Genomic DNA, 25231 nt, shown 5'->3' with positions numbered 1-25231 from the left:
AGACCCCGCGAGCCTTTGCAAATAGGAGACTAACGCAAGTGCCTGAACGGAGGGAGGTGCGAATAGGGCTCTCCGCAGCGGCGCCGAGAGGGAACGTGTGTCTCCGTTTCGCCCCTTCGCCGGAGGAGGAAGGCTGGGGCTCGGCGTGGCCGCGAGGGGCGTCGGGAGTTGCTTCAGGCGCGCCGAGGGCAGCCTTCCGCCGCGGAAGGACCCCAGGCAGCGCGCATACGCGGTGGGCAACGAGGTGGAGCTTGAAGGCGGAGCGCGGGCTGAGCGGCGGAGGCCAGGGAGAGGGATCCGTTGCCATCCGCGCCGCCTTCGCCCCCGCAGCCGGAGCCTCCGAGGCGGAGAGGAAGGCCTGGGCCGCAGAGAGACGGCGAGCGAGCGAGGCCGGTGAGCGGAGCGCAGGGCCCGGCAGTTGGGAGGGCACTTGCCTCGCTTCCCAGGCGCTGGGCCTCCGGAGGGTTTGGACTTCAGCTCCCAGGGTCCCCGACTCTGGGCCCAGATGGCTGAGGCTTCTGGGAAATGGAGTCCTCAACCCCAAACTGGGCCCTTGAAGGGCTTTTGGACTCCAGCTCCCGGGAGCCTCAGCCGCGTTGGCCAGTGGACTGGGATTCTGGGGGCTGAAGCCCCAACGCCCTTCAAGGGCCCCGTTTGGGAAGCTAAAGCATAAGGAAACCCATTGGAGAATACTTGCCCATAGAGGATACATCGCATTGGAGAATACTTGCCCATAGAGGTTACATCGGGCAGTGATCCACTGCGAGGCCAGGGTTCGAATCCTGGCCCAGCCATGGAGCCTGCCGCTGGGGGACCCTGGGCGATAAGCCCCGCTCTCTCAGCCTCAGCGGAAGGCAGCCGCAAGGAAGCCCCATGAAACACGCACTTTAGGGCCGCCATAAGCTGTGAGCCATTGGTGCACAGAGCCTTTGCTCTGCCTGTGTGCAATTGCATGTGCGCATGGAGGGAGCGGGAGCAGTTGTGTCCGAGGGAAGCCGCATGCGATGTGCTTGTGTGGCTTGGGGGGGGGGGGCTGCCTCCCTGGGGCCTGGCAGAACGTGGCTGGGCTGATGCCCTTGCGATTGCCTCTCATGTGCAGACACAGAATAGCCATAGCAGAGTGTGGCACTTGGCACAGGCTTTATGTATTTACTTATTCGTGTCTGATGCCTCACTCGTTACTTGTTTTCCTCCACGCAAACATACGCCTGCAGGACTCATGTAACGGGCAAAAGGGCATCTAACCTGGCATGCACTGTGCCTTAAAGGCTTAGGCCAATAAGGTGCCAGCAGCCACTGCTTTTGCTTTTACCGCAATAATAAACCAAGACGGCAACTCTGCCGGTGCGGTATTTTAATTTAAAAGGCACATAGCTTGGGGTGTGTATTAGAAGTGCAAAACCTTATCTAGTGAGATGGCAAGTCGACCCAACCTCAGTGTATCCAGAAAGCAAGTGTTCTTAAGGTCTGGGAAGGTAGTTTCTCCTCAAGACTCTTGCTGTGGGAATGCAGTCAGCCCTCCTTAGCCACAGATTTTTTTATCTATGGATTTAAGCATCCATTAAATATCCAGAAAAAGCCTACACTCCAAATAGGAAACCTTGACTTTCCATTCTCTATAAGAGATGCCATTTCCTTCTGCCATTGGGATGAATGGGGCTTGAGCGTCCATGGATAGCAAGGGCCCTCTGTATCAGGAAGGTTGAAGAAGGTGTTCCAGTCTTGGAAGCATCCTTGCTTCCCTCCAGTGTTGCCTATGCTCTGTCTCCCATGTCATGAACCAGTGAGCATTAGTTTCAAAGGATGTGGATGGAGCCGGTGCCACTCCTAACGGCTTGGTCCTGTTCCTGGCAGGGTCTCTGAGGCGGCCCACCGTCCGCCGGCGCCATGTTCCTTTACAACATCACGTTGCAGAGAGCCACGGGCATCAGCTATGCCATCCATGGCAATTTTTCAGGTAAGCGTTGTTCTCACTGCTATCTCTTACGTCTAGTTAATGCAGGATTTGTGATTAGATGCTGCACCCGCCTCACAGAAGCCCCCATGTCTGTGTCCCTCATTGTGGGGCAGTGGAGATCCATGGGGAGGAAGCATAGAAGTCAGAATACAGGTTCTGGGCTAATAACCAGACAAAAGCTCAGGCCTTTTCAGGGGGAGTAGAGAAAGATTTGGCTTTGCTATGTTCCTTTTTCATCATAGATTTAAAGCAGAAGTGGGCAGCGTTTTTGCTGCTGAAGGCTGTGTCTGTTGGTGAGTTGGGGGCCACTGTATCCTTAAGGATGCCAAGGCTAAGTTTTGAAAGTGGCTTCTGAAAAGTTAGGTGATGGCCCCATTGACTATTAAACCGAACCCAAAAGATTTGCAGTTTAGATTTCTGTCCCTCCAGGTTCATGAATTCTCTCCCTCACTTCATTGGGAACAGTCACAATGTCTTCATCCTGTGAGGACCTGTCTGTAAGGAACCTTTGAGTTGTTGTTTTGAGAAGTGCTTTCCCTTTGCAGTCATCATCTGACAGAGTTCTTCTTTTTAGGTACTAAACAGCAAGAGATTGTTGTTTCCCGAGGGAAGATCCTGGAGTTGCTTCGCCCCGATCCCAATACTGGAAAAGTGCATACTTTGCTGACAGTCGAAGTCTTTGGGATCATTCGCTCCCTCATGGCCTTCCGCTTAACCGGTGGGACCAAAGACTACATCGTGGTGGGCAGCGATTCGGGCCGCATTGTCATTCTAGAGTACCAGCCTTCTAAAAATGTGTTTGAGAAGATTCACCAGGAAACCTTTGGCAAGAGTGGCTGCCGCAGGATCGTCCCCGGACAGTACTTGGCTGTGGACCCAAAGGGGAGAGCGGTCATGATCAGTAAGTTGAGGAGTGTGTAATGGGACTGCGAGAAAGAAAGAGCGAGAGGGACTGAGAAAGAAATGGGTTCAGTTGGAAAGGTTAGGGTTCTCTGACTTAGGAAAAGGGCAAAGACCTTGTAAAACTACAACCCCAGGATTCCATAGGATGGAGCCACAGCACTTAAAGTGGTGTCAAACTGCATCATTTCTAGTGTAGATGCACCCTAAGAAAGGGTTGCTCTTTGGCAGTTTGGGACCCAGGTGACATTTGATCCATGGATTTGGCTGCTTTCATTTTACCACTTTCCGCATTATGAAAATCTTTTAACAGGGCCAGTTGTAGCACAAAATAGTTGCTGCCATGAGTATTTATTTATTCTGCTCCGGCTGCATGCGTCTCTTGGTTTCATGAACGGAGGAGGGCTGTGTGGCTATACATACTGACTGAAACACTGGCAGTTCAGGGGATCTTTTAACTCTTGAGTCCCCATTTTGGTCTTGATCTCAGAGGATTTTTAGCTTGGTGATGGTGTTGCAGGTTTGCAAATGAGTAGTAGTATAGTTTTGAGGGGGTTGGACTGGTCACAGTATCAAGGGGGAAGGCTTTGATTGTAGCTCACATGAGAAGGCTGACATGCGGATGTTGAATCTTAATAACATTTGTCTTCCCCTTTCTGGAATGAATGGAGCCTTCCTGACTGTGCCACTTCCGTTGGTTCTAAAATAATGTTGCGGTTTCTGCATTTGCCAAGAACGGCACATATTTTTCCTTTGGCCTGAAATGATGATTGGAATTCATGTCTCTTCTCTGAAATAAGCCATGAAGACACTTGGATCCATTTCTGATGAGGTTCTTGTTACAATGGATGGCTGGTTGTCAGTACACGCCTACCAAAATAATTCTTGGCTAAAATGCAGAGCCAGTGTAGTGTAGTGGTTTGAGTGTTGTGTTATTGTTCTGGAGACCAGGGTATGGATATACGCTCTGCCAGGGAAACCCACCGGATGACCGTAGGCAAGTCACACTCACTCAGATTCAGAGCGAGGCACTGAGAAAAAAACCCTCTGAACAAACCTTGCCAAGAAAACCGTGTGACTTAAGGCTCCCGGCTGCTCTTTCCTTTCTCCCAGGGAGGCTGGGCTACCATACCATGGCATTGAAGGGTTGACATTGTGTTTGCAGTGTGCTCCCTTCCTGTTTGTGTGTGTGCAGGTGCCATTGAGAAGCAGAAGCTTGTCTACATTCTGAACAGAGATGCTGCAGCCCGCCTCACCATTTCTTCCCCTTTGGAGGCCCACAAGGCCAACACCTTGGTTTACCATGTGGTCGGAGTAGACGTAGGCTTTGAAAACCCCATGTTTGCCTGCCTGGAAATGGATTATGAGGTACTGAGGAACTGGGCTCTCTTTTTTAAACACATAATTGGATTATTAAAGAATGATTACAAGAATGAAACAGGAGGAAAAAGGGGGGAAGCACATAGGATATGAGCATGAACGAGGCACATACATTGGAGGTAGTTGCGTATTGCTTATCTTTCTGCCCTTCAGTGGTAACTCCCAAGGCAGTTGACTTTAAAAATCATATCTTTGTTCTCTTACTCGGCAATACATGATGCCAGTGTGTCTGTCTTGGTTTGTTTGTTTTTTTGGCCAGGAAGCAGACAGTGATCCCACAGGAGAAGCAGCAGCCAACACCCAGCAGACCCTGACCTTCTATGAGTTAGACCTGGGCCTGAACCACGTGGTCCGGAAGTACAGTGAGCCCTTGGAGGAGCATGGCAACTTCCTTATCACAGGTACCGCCGTTTGCAGTCTTCTTAGGGAGAAGGTGTTCTGCCTTAATTTAGAGATGTCATAATTCATTTTCTTTGGCTGGACCAGACCCCACTGTTGCTCTCACATCTGCTGTATGGAAAGAACAACAAGTATTTCCACACCAGGTTCTCTTTTGGAAACCTTGCCTAGATGAAAAGGCTGTGCTTTGGAGCAGGCAGCCTGCAGCTAGCATCAAATCTATCCACTCCCTTGAGTGCTGCTTGCCTTTTTCTTCCTCTGGCTCCTGTGCCTTTTGTTGCTCTTGCCTGCCCAGCCCTTTCCTCACTATTATTACAATACGCATTCAAGCACAAACACATTATTGTGAAAAAATGCGACAACTAGCTTTGAGGGACCAGTGAACTCAGAGAGAGACAGAAATGAACCTGAGGCAGCTGGTACTGACTTTTCTAGGAGATAAGCAAAGTTGCTGGAAGAAACTCCAGTTGTGGTTTGTAGGCCTGTGCTGTCCAACGCCTATTAAGCATGATGACGAAAGCCTTTGTGCCATTTATTCTCACATGCAGTTCATGTGGAAAGAATGGTATTTTGTGAGCCTGAGCTCAACTGTCCCTGCGGGTGTTCTTCCGCATCTCATGAAGCCTTCTTGTTTTTCAGTGCCTGGAGGCTCTGATGGGCCCAGTGGGGTGCTCATTTGTTCTGAAAACTACATCACCTACAAAAACTTTGGCGATCAACCAGATATTCGATGTCCCATTCCCAGAAGGCGGGTAAGAATATTGTGGCCTTTTGTCATTCTGAATGAATATCCTGGTAACACTCTCTGGCCAGCTAGGGAAAATGTTCATTCTGGCTAGTAAACACAAAGAAAAATGGGTTATTCTGTAGGAATGTAGTGGACAGACAAATGCGGCGTCGGCCAAAGTAAGGGATGGAAGGGTCTGGACTTGACCATTTTTAGAGAGCCAGTGCGGTGTGGTTTTGGGCATCAGACTAGAACTGGAACATTCATTCCCTGAAGCTTGCTGGGTCACTTTAGAGCGCTTCCTTGTTTGCACATAGAATTGTGGTGAGATTCAGTTGTCATAAGAAAGAGTAAGGAACAAATAAAGTAGACTTGGACTTCTGATGAGTTCCTTTTCCTCTGGCTAGCAGAACGGTTGGAGGATCACATGGATTGGATGGTAAACATGAGTTGTAAGAACGGGCTAGAGGTCTTAATTTGGCAAAGAGTGGCAGCCATACTGTCAGTGCTGAGCACACATTTTCCGGATGCCACTTGATGAAAAAAGGATTTGGAGTAGGAGGGAAAGTGGTAGTGAGAAGGCATGCTGTCCTTCCTCCAGAGAGCTCAGAAAGGATGAAGTGACAGGAGATGGTGGATGTGAGAAGGAAGAAGGGTGTGAGAGGGAAGAGGCAGCCTCTGGCAGGTCAGAGTCTTTACAGAAGAGATGGGATGTTGCCAGGAAGACGGTGAGAGGGATGAAGTCGCCACGTGTATTTTGTACTCTTGCAAAGAAAATGCCTGTAAGACTGAGTCTCCGTTTGCTCTTCTCTGTGACAGAATGACTTGGATGACCCCGAAAGAGGCATGATCTTTGTTTGCTCTGCTACACACAAGACAAAGTCTATGTTCTTTTTCTTGGCTCAGACAGAGCAGGGTGATATCTTCAAAATCACCTTGGAGACTGATGAGGACATGGTAAGCCATCCAGTTGTACTGGCAAGCGCTAGTTTACTGGTGTGAGTATAAAGAAGCCTTGCTGTCTGGCTCACGCAGGGACTCCTTTGTGGGGCTTTCAGGTCACAGAAATCCGCCTCAAGTACTTTGACACTGTTCCAGTAGCTGCTGCCATGTGTGTGCTGAAAACAGGGTTCCTCTTTGTGGCTTCTGAGTTTGGGAACCAGTAAGTAGACTCCGCCATTCCCTTCTAAAAGGGCTACTCAATTGAATGTTCGCCTCTGCAAGTGCTGCTGCCATTCGGAAAGCAGGCGTCTGTACACTCATGGCTGCTTCTTATCACATCTGGCCTTGGAAAGGGAACGGCATTTTGTCTTTGTCCCAGTTGTGGTGGGGGGGGGGGGGCAGGCGAAGAAGGGGCTGAAGAAGGGACTCTGACTGGATTCTTTTCAGCCACTCTTGCCCTTTGTCATAGCTTTTCACTCAAGCAAACAAGCATTCCCTGAAGCCTCTATGTTACGGCAGTGGCAAAGTGGAGACCCCCCTCTCTTTGGAGCCCTGCTAGAGCCCCTGTCTCCTCTTTGCAGCTACCTCTACCAGATCGCTCACCTGGGAGACGACGATGAGGAGCCCGAGTTCTCCTCTGCCATGCCTTTGGAGGAAGGGGACACGTTCTTTTTCCAGCCCCGGCCGCTCAAGAACCTGGTGCTGGTGGATGAGCTGGATAGCCTGTCTCCCATCTTGTGCTGCCAGGTAATGCTGCCTTCTTATTCTCTGAAGTTGCAGACTGACTCCCTTGCCTTGGGTTTGCCCCAGGCCTTGTGTGTCGTCCCCTGGGCCCCGAGAATAATGCCAGAGTTGATATTGCAGGCTGCCTCTTAAGATCCAAAGTGATAAGCAGGATAGACTTTTTTATTTTACCCATTTTAATTTATCAAAGTTGTGTATCAGTTTTTCTGTAACTAAGAACTCTGAGCAACTTTTATTTCCACTATGCCTTGCCTATCTCCCTGAAAGGGACTCAGAACAGCTTGCAGAACTGTAAAACATAGTCCAGCTAAAGTTGTACTTCAAAAATACATATGTAAAGCTGTTTTAATTAATAAATAGGTAACACCACATTTAGAACACCTTTCTGTTTCTTAATTTAAACACCAAAGGTCTGCCTAAATAAAAAAAAGATATTTTGCCTGCTGATGGAAAAAGAGCAGAGAGGGGCAACTGAGCATCCTTAGAAGGGAGCTCTATGGCCTGGGAGCAGCCACCATGAAGACACTATGCTGCATCCTCACCAAATGTACCTGTAATTAATAATAATAATAAATAATAATGTGATGGTGGTGGGACTAAGAGAAAGAAAGCCCTCCCCCACAGATTTCAAAGCTCAGGCAGGTTGTGCATTTTGAGTTGTACAGCCTTCAGCTTCTTGCTTTTTGTACCTTGGCATTATTTGTGCAGATAGCTGATCTAGCGAATGAAGATACGCCTCAGTTATATGTGGCCTGTGGAAGGGGCCCCCGGTCATCCCTCAGGGTCCTCAGGCATGGACTCGAGGTAAGAGAAGGAGGGGAACAAGGGAGCGCTTGGCAGAAAGAACCAAGCTGGGTTTCCACATCTGGATTCTGACCCATTGGAACTACTGCTACTGTCTGTCTTTACCCTCCTATGACTTTCTCTTTGTTATGAGCCAAAGAAACAAAGAGGCAGGAAGGGTCTCCTGAGGAGTTAGGGCTGATGGGAGGGAGGCATGTATGGCAAGTCCTGTTTCCAGTGCTGCTCAGAGTGGAGGTCCATAGAGTTTCCAGGAAAGAAAGAAAGTTGTAGCCATTGGGCACAAATATGGCACTGGTTTCTGGCACATGGTTGGGAGAGGGGATGGGATATTGCTGGTGCCTCACATCTGATAGGCTGAGAAGGATGGCTCTGTTAAAGGGTTGTGGGTAGCTGTGGGTTGGGATGCCTCTCTGCCTGGGACAGGAGAGCCACTGCCAGTCAGAAAAAGCCAGGCTGATGCAAAGGCAGCGTTTCCAGTGTCTGGTTTCAGATGAAGACTGGGAAAAGCAGTGTCTGAATCACAGCAGGTGACATTGCCAGGCTCACAAGTTTCTAAAACTGGATGAGAGATAAGGGAAGAATGAACCTCTGAATAATGAAGTTGTCCAGTCAGTGTAACTGCATAAATGCTGTTAGCTGGTCAATGATAGGCCATTATGGCCCATTGAAGCCACTGGCGTTTTGTTTCCAAAAAGTACCTAGGAGAGGTGCAAAAGGGCAGGCTGGACGGACCGGTGATCTGACTCTGTAAGAGTCCCCCTCAGGATGGCTAACCATTTAGTAACACCATTTGGTGGAGAAATCATCAAAACTGATGCATACAGTAAATGAAAAATGTTCTGTCTCGGTAGGTGTCTGAAATGGCCGTTTCGGAGTTGCCTGGTAACCCCAATGCTGTGTGGACCGTCAGGAGGCATGTTGAAGGTAAGGAAGGCTTCTCTGCTGCATCTGGAAGTGATGGAGATTGTAAGTTGGCTTTATACGCTCAGCATTGGAGACCAGAATTTCTCTTGAGACCATCTGGCATGATTCAGACTCCTTGGTACCCAGCTTTGGCTGTTAACCTTTTCAGAACTATGGCAAACCTCCTTTATTTGTTTATGTACTACTTTCATGCACTTACTGCTTTTCTGGGCTACCAGTCTCTGTTTCCAGATACAATTCAAAGTGCTGGCTATGATTCGAGGCCAGGTTGTCTTTAAGACCATATTCTCCCATATGAACCTCCCTGGGTTTTAAGGTCCTTTCCTCTGAGCCTGGGGGAGGAGAAGGGGCCTTCTTGGTGGCAGCTCCCAGGCTCTGCAAGCCCCTGGCATCGGTGGCCAGGCTGGTACCAGTCTTTGATGCTCTCCTGCCGGTTGGGAGACATGTTTCTGTGCAGGCAGGTGTTGGCTTTTACATTGTCTTCTTTGCTGAATTGGGTTTTAATGTGGTGGCTGCTTAGCTCTTTGAAGGATGTGTAAAAGAATACATTACTTCTGAGACCTGTAGAAAATATGGTTCTGTGTTTTCAAGTGATGAATGGACCGTGCACTAGAAAACAGACTCATTTTAGCCGCTAGATGGAGGTGTGGCTTGTCCGTTGATCCGCTGATCTAGCATTGGGTCTTAGTTGATTCTGAAGGCAGGAAATGGTTTGCAGTTGGGGGCATGAGGATTGGCCTCAGAAGGACTGTTGGCTGCGTGGGTTGGGGTCTCTTTTCCTAGCCATGGCTGCCTTTCCCTTTGTACTCCTCCTGGGAAAAGTGGATCTGTTCCTAAAAGCTCTAAAGGTTTGGGGTCAGGCCACTGCCGCTTGTATGAATCTTCCTGTAGCTCCCAGCCTGATAATCAGCCCATCTCTGAGAAATACAGAGGTGGTGGACTTTGCTGCAGCATGTGCTGGAGTTGCCATGCTCTTTCTCTCTCTGTTTCTCTTGTGGGTTTGGGAGGCACCGCTCCATTCCTAAATCAATGCTCTGGGTCATGCGCCTGCAATCTTCAGATGTGATCTCCCTGCTATTCTTGACATCTCTTCCAGCCCAGGGCTTGATGAGCTTTGGCTGTCTCCGTATACAGGACTGTTTTCTCAGGACATATTCTGAATTCAAATTTTCTGGCGTGGAAAGATGGCTCATTGTTCACTCGGAGCAAGTGAGCTTGAGTTTTCTCTGATAACGCCAGTTTGAATTTTCATGGAGCAGAGCTTGTTCCATACAAATGCTTCCCTGTGCGAAAATAAATGTATTCCAGGTGGACTTCAGTCTCTTATGAAGTGTCCAGATATCTTGAGTGAATCCCAGTTCTCTTGCTTCTATGTGATGGCTAGGGTTCTCATGAGCTTTTTTTTACTGTGGCAGTGTGTAAAGTGGTGGGTTTTTCAGTAGTGTAAAATTGTAATGAACTCTGAATTTACCTAATTGTCAGTCGTTTGCTCACCCAAAGAATCAGGGGAAAAGAGGGGGATTCTCCCTGTCCCCAAATTTGGAGGAAGGAGGTGGCATTTCCTTTTCCTGTTTCTTTTGGAGTCTTGATATCTGTGACTCTGATGTGTTGATAGCAGTTGCTCCAAAAGAGCAGACTTGGATCCCTAAATTGTTATAATGTGCCCCCAGCCCAGGAAGGCTTGTTCCTGTGCAGATATTCTTGCTCTTGTGTTGGGCCTGTGTGCAATATAAACCCTTTCATGGCAAATATTAACCTCGGCTGGTATGTGGTTGTGATCCTACCAATACCAAGCCTTCTTCTTTCTTCCGCAGGTGGCTGGTGGTGGAGGTGCTGACCCCCCTCCCACAGGTGTGTACCTAAACAGTAGCTGGTGGCCCTGCTTTGTTAGCTGGAGTGGGCTGGGAGCATGGATGGGACAACCTTGAAGCCTTTCTGTTACGTTTCTTGTAAAGGAATCCCTCAGAACATCTGCAAGGGTCTGCAAGAACTCAGTATGGGAGTATGGACTAAACAGTGTTATGGTTAGATGGTTTTGAAATTGGTTGACAGATCAAATCCAGAGAGTGCTCACCCACAGCTGCCCTTCACCATGGAGAGAAGTTACCGGTGAGATGCCTCAGGGTCTTGTGTGGGGTCTAGTGTCATTTGACATCTTTACAAAGGACTTAGAATAGGTGCTGGACTGGAAACTCACATTTGCAGATGGCACCAAATTAGTGGTGGCCACTTTGGGTCCCATATGGGAGAAATACTGGGATATAAATCAGTTCATGAGCAATTGGGGCTGTTGATAATGGGTAACTACGCAGCTTGTGTTGAAGTCTTGAGGCCAAGGAAATGAGGGAAGCAGCTTATCGGAAGGGCTGCAGATGAAGAAAGCAGTGGAGGAGGACAGCGATAATGGCAGGGTCCTCCTACCCCCAATCCAAGCAAAGCTAGTAAGTGGCAGCAGATCCAGCACAGTGTTTTGTGGTTGTGCCAGCCTTGTGGCACTTATTACTGAGTGCCCCAGTGCAAGCAGAGGATTGCAGAACCTGCCCACCATGCCAGGTTTGCGTCACGCTTGTTATGAGAGTCCAGTGGTTGTGACTGGAGGCCTGGAAGGATCATTGGTGGCTTTGCCTGAAGGAAAGCGGTTGTGGCTGTTTCTAAGCAGAAAGTGAGAGGCATGTGGTGGTTTAGATGGAAGTGAAGATGCATGTTTGCAGATATGTATCGTGTCTCAGTGTTTAGTCTCTGGTGTCACTTTTAAAGCTTACAAACTTCCATACAGTTTCTGTGGACTGAAAAGAACAAGTATTCTGGACGGAGTGGTCTGCATGCAGTCCTTTTCAGACATTGGCCATTTATGATGGATTGATGTATTTCCTTCCTTTTTCCCAAAGGACTCAAAGCACCTTTAGAAATTAAAACAAATACAGTGATAAGCTCTTACAAATACTTAGAAGACTTTAGTCAGTAAAACTGCATGCTCTTAAAAGCCTTGTGTTCGTTGTGGGGCAGGAGAGTTTCTGTTTGCTTGCCAAGGGACGGTGGGCAGGGTCCCCTTCCAGCCTCCTCAGGACAGCTCCCTCCTGGCCATCGGACCACTTTCTGGGGACCCCACCTCCCAGAATTCCTCATCACTGGCTCGCTGGCTTTGGGGGCTGCTGGGAGCTGCAGTCCAACAGTATTTGGAGGGCCATGTGACTCCCACCCCTTTCTGCTGAGATTATTTGGCTCTGTAGCAGTCAAGGAGGAAGGACAGCCCTTTTGGGAACTGTGGGTATGTGGGGGCTGAATGTGTGTGGTAACAAAATGGATAATCTGTGTGGGCAGGCTTACCCATTCATAAAATGGCTGCCATGGGGAGGGGGCAATGAGGGTGAGAGTTACTCTGCCTGTTTTTGTATGTATGTGTGCATACACAATATATCTGCTGGGGTTATCTTGATGTCTGTTTCCACTAGCAGGTGTGTGTTGTGACTTTTCGGGGAGGGGGGGAGGGGAGGCACTTTGTATGGCCAAATATGGGACTTGGTATTTGGGCTCAGGTTGGCCCTCTTTTAGGGGTTGTGTTACTGACCTCTCAGCCTTTTTGTCAGCTTGGTTTCTGTGAAATGGGTGCAGCTGAAGCAGAAAACTCGGTTCACAGGAGGAGTGTTTTTGTGCCTGGGATGCAAGACCCAGCTCTGCTTTGCACTTAGCATCTTGAACAAGTGCCTTTTCTTTCAGCGTTGCCCTTTTACCTTGCAGTGCAAGTGAAGAGAGAGGAGAGGTGACTGCCAACCCAGTGCGTCCCTCCTCTCTTCTCCATCTGTTTTGTTGCCCCATTGCCAATGGCTGGCTAAACGTTGAGCGACAGTTGGCATCCCTCCCTTGCGATTCGTAGCATTCAGGATTTGGTTTATTATATGGGGAAATCCCCACCGTCATGCCCAGATCTTTCCCAGGAAGGAATGCTTTCCTTCCAGCATCCTGGCTGCTCCACTAGACTAGGCCAACTCTGGGTTTTGGATCCTCTGCTAAGCCAGGGTTGCTGGGCCTGGGGCATTGGTGGCGCTCTGGCTCAGGCCCAGGAGGCCAGGGTTTCAGCTTTGTAACTAAATGGGGCTCCACTCTTTGAGGATGCAAGCAAGGGAGGGGACTGTTCTTCTGCCCCTGCCTTTCTAGCCTACTATAGATCTCCCCTCCGCATCTTTTTAAAAAGAGGTGTCTTAATAGCATCCTATGTTTTAGCTGCATTGCGTTGTACAAGTATAAGTTTAGGTTGGTACATGTTTATTGCCTTGCAGGTTTTCTCTTGGTTTCTTTTATCGTAATCACGATGCGGCGCATGGGAGGAATGAGCCTGAGCTGGCAGGAAGCATAGCTGTCCTGCCTGAGCAGTTTCGCATGGATGGGAAAGGAGCCGCAGGGGCTTTCGCTCCAGCTGTACCCAACCCAGAGGATCGTCGGTTTGGGTGGCAGCCCAGATGAAGGGATTCTTAAGAGAGGGCCATCCTCCTTATGTAGCCGTACGCTCACTGGCTCTCAAATATTCTTCTTTTGCAGTGACTTTCTCTCTGTTCTTGAGCAACCTGATCACGTCAGGCCATTGCAGGGGCTACATAGCCCCCGGTGCAAGCTCACGATCTCTCCATTGAGATGAGACCAGCTGGGTTTTTCCAGCGCTTCACAGGAGACTGGCCAGCCAGCCAATCTCATTAGGCAAAATGGTATTGCTGGCTTCTGATCATTGGCATCGTGGAGGCCACCAATTCTGTGGGGAGCTGGATGGGTGGCATGGGCTGGAGCAGGCTGGCCAGTTGGCCTCGCTTCAGTTTTGGACAAGCCTCCCATCTGGTCCCCAGCCCTCAAGGGCCACAGCGTGATTGGGATGGGCCATGAGGTTTCTTTGCTTGGGACACAGTTGTCATTATTTAGCTTTGATATTCTGTACAGATACCTATATTATTATTAACATAGTATTATTATTAGATACATATATTATTAATTACATATAATGCAAAATAGTATTATCTTACTTATAAAGGCAGTTCTTTCTGGGGACTGAAGTTATTGTGAGCATGTGTATTAATGTGCTGATAGAAGGGGAAGGAGACTTTCTGTGGGCTACACTGGCTTTGCAAACCCTTTTGACCTTGGTGCCTTTCCCATTTGCTACTGCAATTAGATGAATTCGATGCCTACATCATTGTGTCCTTCGTCAATGCCACACTTGTGCTGTCGATCGGAGAAACAGTAGAGGAAGTGACAGACTCCGGGTTCCTTGGCACCACCCCAACGTTGTCCTGCTCCTTGTTGGGGGATGATGCCCTGGTGCAGGTAAGGGGCACCACTTCTCCCATTTGTGGGCAGTTTGGCTTTCACAGAAGATCTGATCCTTTGTGCTGCCCATCATGTGCAATTTAAAAATACATACAAACTTCTGGCTAGACACTTTCTTGATTTTCCTCATCTCACTCCAGCAGATTCTTCAAAGATATAGCCATGTTAGTCTGTAGAATCAGTATGTAGAGAGATCTTGTGGCACCTTTGAGATTAACTGAAATATAGAAGTTGGCAGCAGGAGCTTTGCTAGACTTCTGAGGAAGTAGACTGAAGTCTACAAAAGCTCATGCTGCCAACTACAGTGGTCCCCCGGGTTACGAAATTAATTCGTTCCGCTGCCCTTTTCGTAACCCGGAAGACTTTCGCAAGCCAAATTGCCATAGGCGCTAATGGGGAAAAGCCGCGATTTGGTGTGAAATCGCGCCGAAAAGCACCAAAAGTTTTTTCGTAACCCGAAAAAACTTTCGTAACGCGGAACAGTTTTTTTAAATTATTTTTTTTCGTAACCCGGGAATTTCGTATCCTGGCGCATTCGTATCCCGGGGTACCACTGTACTTTATTCCAGTTAGTCTCAAAGGTGTTACAAGATCTCTCTACAGCTGATTCTTGTTCATGTTATCAATGACTTGGATGACAGAATTGGGAGCATACATATCAAATTTGCAGATGACACCAAATTAGGAGGAATAGCTAATACCCCAGAGGACAGGATCAAAATTCAAAATGACCTGAATAGACTAGAAAGCTGGGCCAAAGATAACAAAATGAAATTCAACACGGAGAAATGTAAGGTATTGCACTTAGGGGGGGAAATGAAATGCACAGATATAGGATTATGGGGGACACCTGGATGAATGAGAGACTTATCTGTGTGAAAGGGATCTAGGAATCCAAGTAGACCACAAGTTGAACATGAGTGAACAGTGCAATGCGGCAGCTAAAAAGGCCAATGCAATTTTAGGCTGCATCAATAAAAGTATAGTGTCTAGATCAAGAGAAGTAATAGTGCCACTCTATTCTGCTTTGGTCAGGCCTAACCTAGAATATTGTGTCCAGTTCTGGGCACCACAATTTAAAAAGGATGTTGAGAAACTGGAGCTATGTGTCCAAAGGAGGGGGACTAAAATGGTGAAGGGTCTAGAAACCATGAAGCCCTATGAGGAATGACTTAGGGAGCTGGGGATGTTTGGCCTGGAGAAGAGAAGGTTAAGAGGTGATATGAGAGCCCTGTTTAAATATTTGAAGGGGTGTCACATTGAGGAGGGAACAAGCTTGTTTTCTGCTGCTCCAGAGAACAGGACCAGGAACAATGGATCCAAGCTGCAGGAAAAGAGATTCCAGCTCAGCATTAGGAGGAACTTCCTGACAGTAAGGGCTGTTTGACAGAGGAACAAACTCCCTCAGAGTGTAGTGGAGTCTCCCTCCTTGGAGGTCTTCAAACAGAGACTGAATGGCCATCTGTCAGGGATGCTTTGATTTGGATTTCCTGCATGGCAGAATGGGGTTGGACTGGATGGCCCTTGCGGTCTCTTCCAACTCTCTGATTCTATGTAAGATTGGAAGTCTGTTAACTAGATAGAGGAAAAGGTCACTTTGAGGTGGGCAGATGTGGGTGAGAAGGCTGGTGAGGTACAATGCATAGGCAAGAGGAAGTCTATCTAGTACATGATGGAGATTGCCATAATGTATTAGCTAGTCACAATTGAATTTTTGTTTGCCTTTAGGTTTATCCTGATGGTATCCGGCACATCAGAGCAGACAAGCGAGTTAATGAGTGGAAAACCCCAGGGAAGAAAACCATTGTCAAGTGTGCTGTGAATCAGAGGCAGGTGGTGATCGCTTTGACTGGAGGAGAGTTGGTCTACTTCGAAATGGACCCGGTACGTTATTCCCAGACTTAGGACTGTCATGGAAAGACTTGGAGGCCAGTTTGTTGGAAACTCTCCAGTGCACGCCCAAGAGAAACGGAGAAAACCTGCACACAAATATGCTTCTGCTCCATGTGTCACTCTGGTTCATTTTGTTGGGACTTGTGCTGGGAACGGTTCAGGTGGATTGTACCATGGGGCAGAAGGGTGTGGACTGATCTCCGTGTGTCCTGGTGGCCAAGACAAAAGTCACTTCCAAAGTGTCACCTTCCTTAAGGCTCTGGCCAATTGCTGAACCGAGGCCTTGTTTTCTTTAGTAAACCAGATGGTTTGTCTCAGGATCTCTGTGAGGCCAGCCGAGATGCATGAGGTGACCCTGTAATTGTGCTTCTGAGAAGGGAATCACTCTACTGCTCTTGGTTAAAGTACTGGTTTGGTTTGGCTTATAATTTGCCCACTTGAATGTCCCTCCCTTCTTTCTTTGCCTTTCCCCACTAGTCTGGCCAACTGAATGAATACACCGAGAGGAAGGAAATGTCGGCTGATGTGGTGTGCATGAGCTTGGCCAACGTTCCCCCTGGAGAGCAGCGCTCCCGGTTCCTTGCTGTTGGTCTGGTGGACAACACCGTTCGCATCATTTCCCTCGACCCTTCCGTAAGTGCCTGGTGCAAGTTGCTTGTTGGTCTGAGAGGAGCTTGGCTGCTTTGAATTAATGTGCTGATAACAAAAGGGAGGCCTTCCTTCCCTTCATAGATGGAAGCTATAGGGTTGGTGCCTGGCAGCCACAGGAAAAGTCCATCCCTCACACCCCTTCGGCTCTGCAGAGCTTGCCTTTCAAACCCCTCATTGCCATGGGGAGAGAAGATGGAGTAGCCAGGTGGGCTCTTGGTGCTCCTTGTCACAGTGGTTTGGCCATCGCTCATCCCCTGGGAATGATGGGGGGCTGGCGTGAAGGCAGCTGCCAGTTGAGCTACTGTCACGGGGCCCTTCTGGTGGAGGCTGCACAGCTGGCTTCATTTGAAGCCTAGGCAAGTAAGGAGCAAAGCAAGGTGTAGGGCATTGTCTCTCTGCCTCCTGTGTGAGAAATGCTGGTGCTCTTGCTCTCCTCTGTAATGACTGGTCTCTTCCTCCTCCTCCTCTTCAGGATTGTCTGCAGCCTCTAAGCATGCAGGCCCTCCCTGCCCAGCCAGAATCACTGTGCATTGTGGAAATGGGGGGTGCGGAGAAGCAGGATGAGCTGGGGGAGAGAGGCTCCATTGGATTCTTGTACCTGAACATTGGCTTGCAGGTGAGGCTTCTCCTTGGAGGTCCTTCCCACGCAGGAGGGACTTGTTGCTAAGTGTGGAGGACTAGATCAGAGCTTGGTTGCCAATAAGGGAACCTCCGTATTTCTGAAGCAGCGTGTGGCCCAATCTGGTGTTGCACCGGGACCTCTTTCTAACTTGCCAACTCAGAAAGGAACATTATTTTGCCATCCTTTCCTCCCTTCCTTTTTCTTCCCCTCCTTCCTTCCCTTTTGCCCTGAATTCCTGGGGAAAGGGGGCAGCATAAACCACAGTCACTATGCCGGGCATCCAGACTCCCCAGTGGAAGACCCCTTCTGCTTGAAGGGGCACAGTTCCCTTGCTGTCGGTGTGTTCCTGTTTCCTGCCCCCAGCAGACCAAGCAACTCTGTCACGAAGGATTAGGCTGGGCCTGTGTGAGATGGGGGCCAGGATGCTCCACTCTTGATCTAGTGCCCTTTCTTTTTTGCTTCTAGCCTGCATTTTTAGAAGGGGATCCACACCTCCTTTCCCACTTGGGTAAAAAGGAGAAAGTGTACCTTGGTAGCATCAAACATTGCTCGTGCCAGAGAGAAGGTGGAAATAATGATGTTGGGAATCAAAAGATGCAGATCGTTTGGTATTCCTGAATTAACCTGAATCGCCGTCCTCCCCTCTCTGTGTCCGTGTTCCAGAATGGTGTGCTGCTCCGGACCGTGCTTGACCCGGTCACTGGAGATCTTTCTGACACTCGGACCAGGTATCTCGGGTCGCGCCCCGTGAAGCTCTTCCGCGTCCGGATGCAAGGCCAAGAAGCGGTGAGGGGGGAGCTGGGAGATATACTGAGCTGGGGCTATTCCCCTAAGAGAGCTGGGGGCTGGGTTTCTTGGAGGGGCAACCAAGATCACAGTACCACAGTTAATTGGCTGCCAAAGTTTTCAAACACGTCTAGCTTGTGGACTGAGTGGTGGAATTGGCGCTTGTGCCCTTGCCACTGCTGAGCTCTCTCATCTTGGTGTAGCAAAGGGGCCTTGGCGGGAGAGATCCCCATAGGGAGAAGAAGCCTTGCTGCCCAGTCGGGTGACCTTCCCTTCTTTGCTGTCTCCCCTCCTGCTCCAGGTGCTGGCCATGTCGAGTCGTTCGTGGCTGAGCTACTCCTATCAGTCGCGCTTCCACTTAACCCCCCTCTCATACGAGACGCTGGAGTTTGCCTCTGGCTTTGCCTCAGAGCAATGCCCAGAAGGCATTGTTGCCATCTCTACAAACACACTGAGGTTGGTATGTCTGGGAAGTGCCGGGAAGCATCCAGGTACCTTACCAAGACTGGGAGGAAGTGGCTGTGCCAGGGTTGCCTGGCATGATGATATCCTTGTGCCCAGAGCATGGAGTACTCTATTGGCAGCTAGTGGGGGGCAGGTGTCGGATTTGAGTGTGTATGTGAAGATTCTGGTAAGTAGGGGGCAGTGAGCAGGAGCTTTGTGCCAGAAGTCCCTTGTGGCCTTAACGTGCCATCCTTTGGGTTCCAGGATTCTGGCATTGGAGAAGCTGGGCGCCGTCTTCAACCAGGTTGCCTTCCCACTTCAGTACACCCCTAGGAAGTTTGTCATCCACCCCGAGAGCAACAACTTAATCATCATTGAGACCGACCACAATGCCTATACAGAAGCAACCAAAGCCCAGCGAAAGCAGCAGATGGCAGAGGTAAGTGGTACCTGCCTCCAATGGGCCTGTTCACTGGGGCTGAGCTCCTTCTGAGTGGGACAGGGATTGTGGCCCAGAGCACAGCAGTGAAGTCATTGGAAGACTGTGGCCAAAGAGCAGCTGCTGTCCAAATACCCTCAAGGATCTGTCATAGTGCGGGATTTAACCCCTCTGTTGTTTATGTGGCTTGAACATTTTGCACCTTGGCACTTCTCAGGAAATGGTGGAAGCTGCAGGGGAAGACGAGCGGGAATTGGCCGCAGAGATGGCAGCTGCTTTTCTGAATGAGAACCTCCCAGAGTCCATCTTTGGTGCCCCAAAGGCAGGGAATGGGCAGTGGGCCTCCGTTGTCAGGGTGATGAACCCCATTCAGGGAAACACTTTGGACCTCGTCCAGCTGGAGCAGAATGAAGCCGCCTTCAGGTAAGGCTCTTGGCTCAGTGGCTGGGATGTGCTTGGGGGCCGCGGTGGGGTACCAGGCATTGGTTGGCTCTCAGTGAGTGCCATGGTCCTCCCAGTGATGCTCTCCTTACTCTTCTTCCCAGTGTGGCAGTGTGCCGGTTTGCCAACAGTGGGGATGACTGGCATGTTCTGGTGGGCGTAGCCAAGGACCTGATCCTGAACCCACGCTCTGTTGCAGGAGGGTTTGTCTACACCTACAAGCTGGTGAATAATGGTGAGAAGCTTGAGTTCCTCCACAAGGTAAGTTCCCTGCGGCAGCTGGGTCAGACCAGTCTGGGAATGGTCAGCGCCAGGCTCACAAAAAGGGCTGCCAAGAAGCAGGCAGGCAGTCCCTTTACCCTTGTAGAAAGAAAACTCTGGCTGAGATAGAGGTCCGTAACCAGCAAGTTCCATCCTCCACGTGTCGCTTACCATCAAGACTTTGCCACATGGCATGGCGGCTGTTCTCTGGATGGTGCCTGTGGGTCTCATTCAGTTTGCCCTGTCTTTGCTTTGCTGTTTCATAAAACATTTGAGTAGCAGGAATGCTGATGTGATAGTTGCAGTTGCACAATGGCCTGGTAATTTGGAATGAAGGCCATTGTGAGCTGAGAACATCAGTCTGTGATGAAGGGGGCTACTCTTAGCTTGTATTCTGAATGGAACTTGCAGCATCTCTCTTGAGAAAAAGGTCAGGTATGTGGCTTTCCATTGCTGTAGGGAAAATTGCTTGTGCAGGGCTGCAAACCGTTGAATCCTCCCTTCGTTCCTGAGAGGCAATATCTGAGGCAGGTCCATCACTTGGAGCTGTGTGCCTCCCCAGGACCAGACTTGCCCAGAGGCTAGGGTTCAGCTTAGTTGGCCTGCTGGGCTCCCCTGGTCTCCAGGAGCACCGTCAGACTCATGGCTGGGCCTGACCTGAGGGCTCTCTGCGTCTCTGCTGCTGGTCTTCCTGTGTGTCTTGTACCAGGGAGCAGGCTCTTTCACACTTGGGATTGGCTTTTGTAAAGGTCAGTTTTGCTAATAGATGTTTGGTTGTCTCTGTTTGGATGAGGATCCCAATGGGTGCCTTTTCTCTGTCCCCTTTTCTCAGACCCCAGTGGAGGAGGTGCCAGCAGCCATTGCTCCCTTCCAGGGCCGGGTTCTCATTGGCGTGGGTAAACTCCTGCGAGTGTATGACTTGGGCAAGAAGAAGCTGCTCCGGAAGTGTGAGAATAAGGTATTTGCAGCTTCAAAGACGGGGGTACTCTGGGGGCTGGCGGAAGGAGCAGGCAAGTGTTGGCTGTTAGGGGCCCCAATGCCTCCCCCCCACCCCCTGGACTGCCATACCTCTTGCAAAGCAATCTGTTTTTTACCCCTTAAGAATATTTGGGGCTGTTGTGGTTCATGTTTCTCGCTCTCTCTTTAAGCCCAGGAGAGGCTTCATTTAAAATGCCAGAAGTCCTCTGGTCACTCCCTGTCTTTTAAAAGGCCTCTCGGGGCATCTAGTGGCGAATGGTTTTTTAAAATTGAGCCCTGGGGGCACACTTTGCCATGCCTGCGCACAAGCTCTGGGCTGACTTTGGTTTTCCCTAGTATCAGTGAACACATGGATACTTCAAAAACAAGGGCTTTGGTGCTAGTCTTTCTTTAGACTTGGAGGTGTCATAACTTGATGATAGACTGTGCACAGGGCAATTCCTGTTCTTACCTTTGCTCCACCTCAAAGGAACAGAATTCAGGTTCTGAGGAGCAAAGATGCCAGGCCAGAATATGTGATTTCCCAGTGCAGAATGTTGGATGTAGGTCACATTCTTGGGCTTTACTGCAGCTGTTGCTAACTTTGCAACTGGCCAACACACATTTGCCTGGAGAGAGCTTCCTTTTTCTCCTTTGCTTCTCTCCAGAACCACTGACCTTGTTGCTCCTGTAGGGAGGAGAGAGGGAGACTGGAGGGTTTGAGTTCACCAGAGTCATGGTCCTCTTGCAAGTGGCCCTGGCTAAGCCAAGCCTTGCCTGCCTTTAATCCTCCCTTGGCTGGAGAGCGCTGTTGATGCTGCTCTCCCATTCTGTTGGCCTTGTGGGACAGAGAGACCTGAAGCTCTGTTTGGGTTGAGGCTTGGCAGTGGAGCGTGGTGCAGGGAGGCTCTTCAGGAATAGTGTGCCTTTTCTGCTAGAGCTTGCTGTGCCCCTCACTCTTTACTTACTTGGCGTTTGGTTCTGGCCCCTTCGCAGCACATTGCCAATTACATCTGTGGGATCCAGACCATTGGGCACCGAGTGATCGTGTCCGACGTCCAAGAGAGCTTCATCTGGGTGCGCTACAAAAGGAATGAGAACCAGCTCATCATTTTTGCGGACGACACGCATCCGCGCTGGGTCACCACTGCCTGCCTCCTGGACTACGACACTGTGGCCGGGGCAGACAAGTTTGGCAACATCTGCGTGGTGAGTTGGTCTGAAGAGCCCCAGGGAATCTGAGCTTTGCTGGAGAAGCCTGCTCTTTGTGAGAGGCTCAGCTGAGGCTTGGCATTAGCCACCTGCCTTTCTCTCCTCCTCCTGTTGCTGGGCTGTGCTTTACCAGGATGCAGCCCCTGGCACTGAGTCCTACTCTTCAACTGTTGGTCTGGGGGTGGCATCTTGCAAAGATTCTCCTCTGAGTTGAAACTGCTCCAGTCCTCCAGGTGTCTTTGGGGCCCAGCAGTGAATTTGCTCCTCTCACCCGTTCCCCTTCAATGCAGGTGAGACTGCCACCAAACACGAATGACGAGGTTGACGAAGACCCAACGGGCAACAAGGCGCTGTGGGACCGAGGACTTCTCAATGGCGCTTCCCAGAAGGTAACTTGAATCCAGAGTCCCTCTCTCCATCTCTGGTGTGAGCTCTTCCCAGGCTCACTTTTATTCTCAAGGCAACTGCAGCGTCCTTTAGAAAAAGCAAATAGCCATATTAAGATATAGTGCTTGAAATGCATATATGCCACAAAGGGCTTTGCAGCATGGAAGAACACCTTCTGCTAACCCAGCGGCAAAGTTATTGCAGCAGCTTTCTTTTGAGAATAACGTGACCTGTTAGTGCTGCTTGTCTGTGGCGTGAATGTGCATGTTTGTGATTGCGCGCGTGCGTGCAAGAGACAGAGACAGCCTTCCTCTTCTGCAAGGCATTCAAAGCCCAGGTTGGCTGCTGGATCATTGGCTTCTGCCTGCCTTCCAGGCGGAGGTGATCATGAACTACCATGTGGGAGAAACGGTGCTCTCTCTCCAAAAGACAACGCTGATCCCCGGAGGCTCAGAGTCCCTGGTCTACACTACCTTGTCTGGGGGCATTGGCATCCTGGTCCCATTCACCTCACATGAGGTAAGAGGCACTCTGTGTGTTCTGGGGACTTTTAACTTGGCCTGATGTCCCCCCCCAAAGTGCCCCCAAGACATGTGGGGGGCAAAAGGGCTGCCTTCCCAGCAGGAAGTGAGCCAAAAGTCAACTTCTGGGGCACTCCTGAAGAAAACAATGGCCAAAGGTTGGCAAAAACATTCTGAAATTACCTCTCAAGCTCCTTAGGGGGCATTTCTGGGCAAAAAACACTTTCCTCCCCTCCAAAAAAATAAAATAAAATATGGAGGGTGTCCTGGGACAGGAGTAGGGCTGACATGCTGCGCTTCCTCCAACCTGGTCTAAGGCTCCCTTGGCCTCCAGTCCCCAGGACTCTTTGCGGCTAGAAGCCCACTCCCAGGGAAAGAGTTGAGAAACACAGAGCTAGACGTGGGGCTTCTGCCATATGGCTTCACCTTGCCCTGCGCGGCCCTCTTGGCTTTACCCAGCCCCACCTGAATGACCAGGGGAGGCAGAAGAGGAGAGGCCTGTGCCTTATGGGAGAGAACGATCTGAAGCAAGAGTCCAAATCAGGGCCCGACCTGGTTGTGTTGCTGGTTGTCCGGTGTAGCTTTTCCGGGGAGGGAATTTAGTGAAACAGCTGTCGGTTTCTTTCAGGATCATGATTTCTTCCAACACGTCGAGATGCACCTCAGGTCTGAGCACCCTCCTCTCTGCGGGAGAGACCACCTCAGCTTCCGCTCCTACTACTTCCCTGTCAAGGTAGGGCTGCTTTGGTTGGTTCCTCCTTGCATGCTCCTTGCCTTTTGTCCTTTCTTTCAGAGCGGGTGGACTGCGGCTTCTGGAATAGTTTTGGCCAAGGATATTTCAAAAGATTAATTTCCATGCCAGAGAGCTTTGTGGGTGATCTTCAGTAAACAAACAGCTTCATTTATATACCGCCTCATACTGAGCTAGCAGTGTCTAAGCGGTTTACAACTGTAAACAGTAGGGCCATTGGGCCATGCAAGTCACTCCTTTTCCCGCTTCTTGGCTTCCAGTGCCCTTCAGCTACCCCAGACACGAAGCTTCTCTTCCAGGCAGAAACTTTGCTTCCCAAGGGGCCAAAGCCATGCCAGACCCACTGCCCACTTCCCAGACTGTTCTGGGGCTGCTCTCAGTTATTAGAATCTCTGTGTGACAGGCTTCTAAGGCTGGCTCCTTTCCCCCCCCACTAGAACGTCATTGATGGAGACCTCTGCGAACAGTTCAACTCCATGGAACCCAACAAACAGAAGAATGTATCTGAAGAACTGGACAGGACCCCTCCGGAGGTCTCCAAAAAGCTGGAGGACATTCGCACTCGCTACGCGTTCTGAGCAGGGCTCCTGCAGGGCTTTGGCAAAGACTTTTCCTCCAGAGATGGTTTAATGAAGACCTGGTCCCCTGCACCCATCCCTTCCTTGTTCTTGGTGCCTCTGCACCTGCTGTGGGCATTCCTTCTGTATTCTGCCCCATTTCAGGAGCTGCACTGGGGAGACTTGGCAACCCTTGGACAGTGCCCTCATGGCCTCCTTCCCTGGCCCAGATGCCCAGAGGCCTCCACATAGCTGCCCACCTGGGCACTCCTTTTGTGAGACTGTGAGGAGGCAAAAAAGGTGGAAGGGGGGGCCAGTGCCAGGGAAGGGTTCTGTTTTTATCTCGGTGTTGTAAATATAGTCTTGATACCACATTAGTCTTTACCATTTGTAGAGGTGGCCACCGTGATCTGGCCCTAAAGCATTTTGTTTTTCATTTTTAGAAGAAAACATGGCTTCTGCATTAAAGTTTGAGCAGCAAACCTGTTAAGTCAATGGTTTCTCTCAGAATCCTGCACGTAGCCAGGCAGAGGAGGGTGCGATCAAGCCATGCAGACGTGGGAGGGTGGCCCAAGCATGCCCCCAAAAGCACTTGGAAGCCTCTTCTTCCCCACTTGCTCAGCCGGCCTTGTGTCAGCCACTCTTGGCAGCCAAAGGCCTGTCGCTGCTGCTGCCCTTGTCTAGCAGTGCCGGCTGGGCCCTGGCTGTAGATAATTGGGGAAAAGGAGGGTGTTCCTCCCATAAGCCCAAGGCAGCCTCTGTGCCTGTGCAAGGCCATTCTGTGGTTGGGCGGAGGCACGTGGCACAAGGAGTGTCCCTTGGCGCATCTGCCCCTTTCTTGGAGGTCAGGGCCCCAAGATGGCTTCTGTGGGCCTTTGGCTCCTTGGGACGCAGCGCCAGCGTCTCACCTCTTCTCTTGGAGCTGCAAGGCTTCTGTGGGAAAAGGCCTTGCGCAAGGCAGGTTTCTCTCCTACTTCTGGTGGCTGCCTGGCCTTGTTGGAAGGAGAATGGGTAGCAAAGGTTGTAAAAACAGCCAAGTATTAGTCAAGACCTAATCTGATGCCGGCTGAATTTTTACCAAAAGCGCAAAAGAAGTGTGCAGTAAGAAAAGATCACGGCCCTGACTTTTCCCACATTATTTTTAACTGGCCAAGTGTGTCTGAACACTCTTTCGGTCTCTTTGGCCCCAGAGGAAAGCCGAGACTTCAGCTGTGCATAA

General features: G+C 50.0%; 1 protein-coding gene and 1 non-coding gene across 3 annotated transcripts; both read left to right on the top strand.

Moving 5' to 3' along the window:
* Positions 1-36: 36 nt before the first annotated feature.
* Positions 37-24494, top strand: LOC149306125 (splicing factor 3B subunit 3). Of its 2 annotated transcripts, XM_089476716.1 has the most exons (26): positions 37-393; positions 1855-1957; positions 2532-2858; positions 4053-4225; positions 4497-4638; positions 5276-5388; positions 6183-6320; positions 6422-6525; positions 6887-7052; positions 7758-7853; positions 8705-8777; positions 13936-14087; positions 15819-15974; positions 16461-16616; positions 17107-17250; positions 17920-18042; positions 18344-18498; positions 18751-18925; positions 19143-19348; positions 19471-19627; positions 20460-20585; positions 21581-21793; positions 22087-22185; positions 22559-22702; positions 23333-23437; positions 23893-24494. In XM_089476716.1, exons 2-26 carry the CDS (start codon positions 1888-1890, stop codon positions 24031-24033), a joined length of 3654 nt encoding a protein of 1217 aa, XP_089332842.1. In that variant the 5' UTR covers positions 37-393; positions 1855-1887; the 3' UTR covers positions 24034-24494. The 2 variants fall into 2 exon arrangements, with proteins under 2 accessions (XP_089332842.1, XP_089332843.1); XM_089476717.1 differs by lacking the exon at positions 22559-22702.
* LOC149306126 (small nucleolar RNA SNORD111) lies at positions 3612-3693 on the top strand. Its single transcript, XR_016271744.1, has one exon. It is a non-coding gene; the product is annotated as a small nucleolar RNA SNORD111 (small nucleolar RNA).
* Positions 24495-25231: the final 737 nt, after the last annotated feature.

The sequence above is a fragment of the Sceloporus occidentalis genome, unplaced genomic scaffold (genome assembly GCF_023333645.1).
Source record: "Sceloporus occidentalis isolate IW3139 unplaced genomic scaffold, rSceOcc1.0.p SCAF_10, whole genome shotgun sequence".
NCBI lineage: Eukaryota > Metazoa > Chordata > Lepidosauria > Squamata > Phrynosomatidae > Sceloporus > Sceloporus occidentalis.
The sequence above is the reverse complement of the archived record's forward strand: the minus strand, read 5'-3'. Positions and strand labels throughout refer to the sequence as shown.

Bases quoted from the DNA above. Each gene is read 5' to 3' on its own strand.
- LOC149306125 (XM_089476716.1), top strand. From the start codon at position 1,888: ATGTTCCTTTACAACATCACGTTGCAGAGAGCCACGGGCATCAGCTAT. The intron at 7,854-8,704 runs GTAAGAGAAGGA...CTGTCTCGGTAG, and splicing joins TCCTCAGGCATGGACTCGAG to GTGTCTGAAATGGCCGTTTC. The intron at 14,088-15,818 runs GTAAGGGGCACC...GTTTGCCTTTAG, and splicing joins GGGATGATGCCCTGGTGCAG to GTTTATCCTGATGGTATCCG.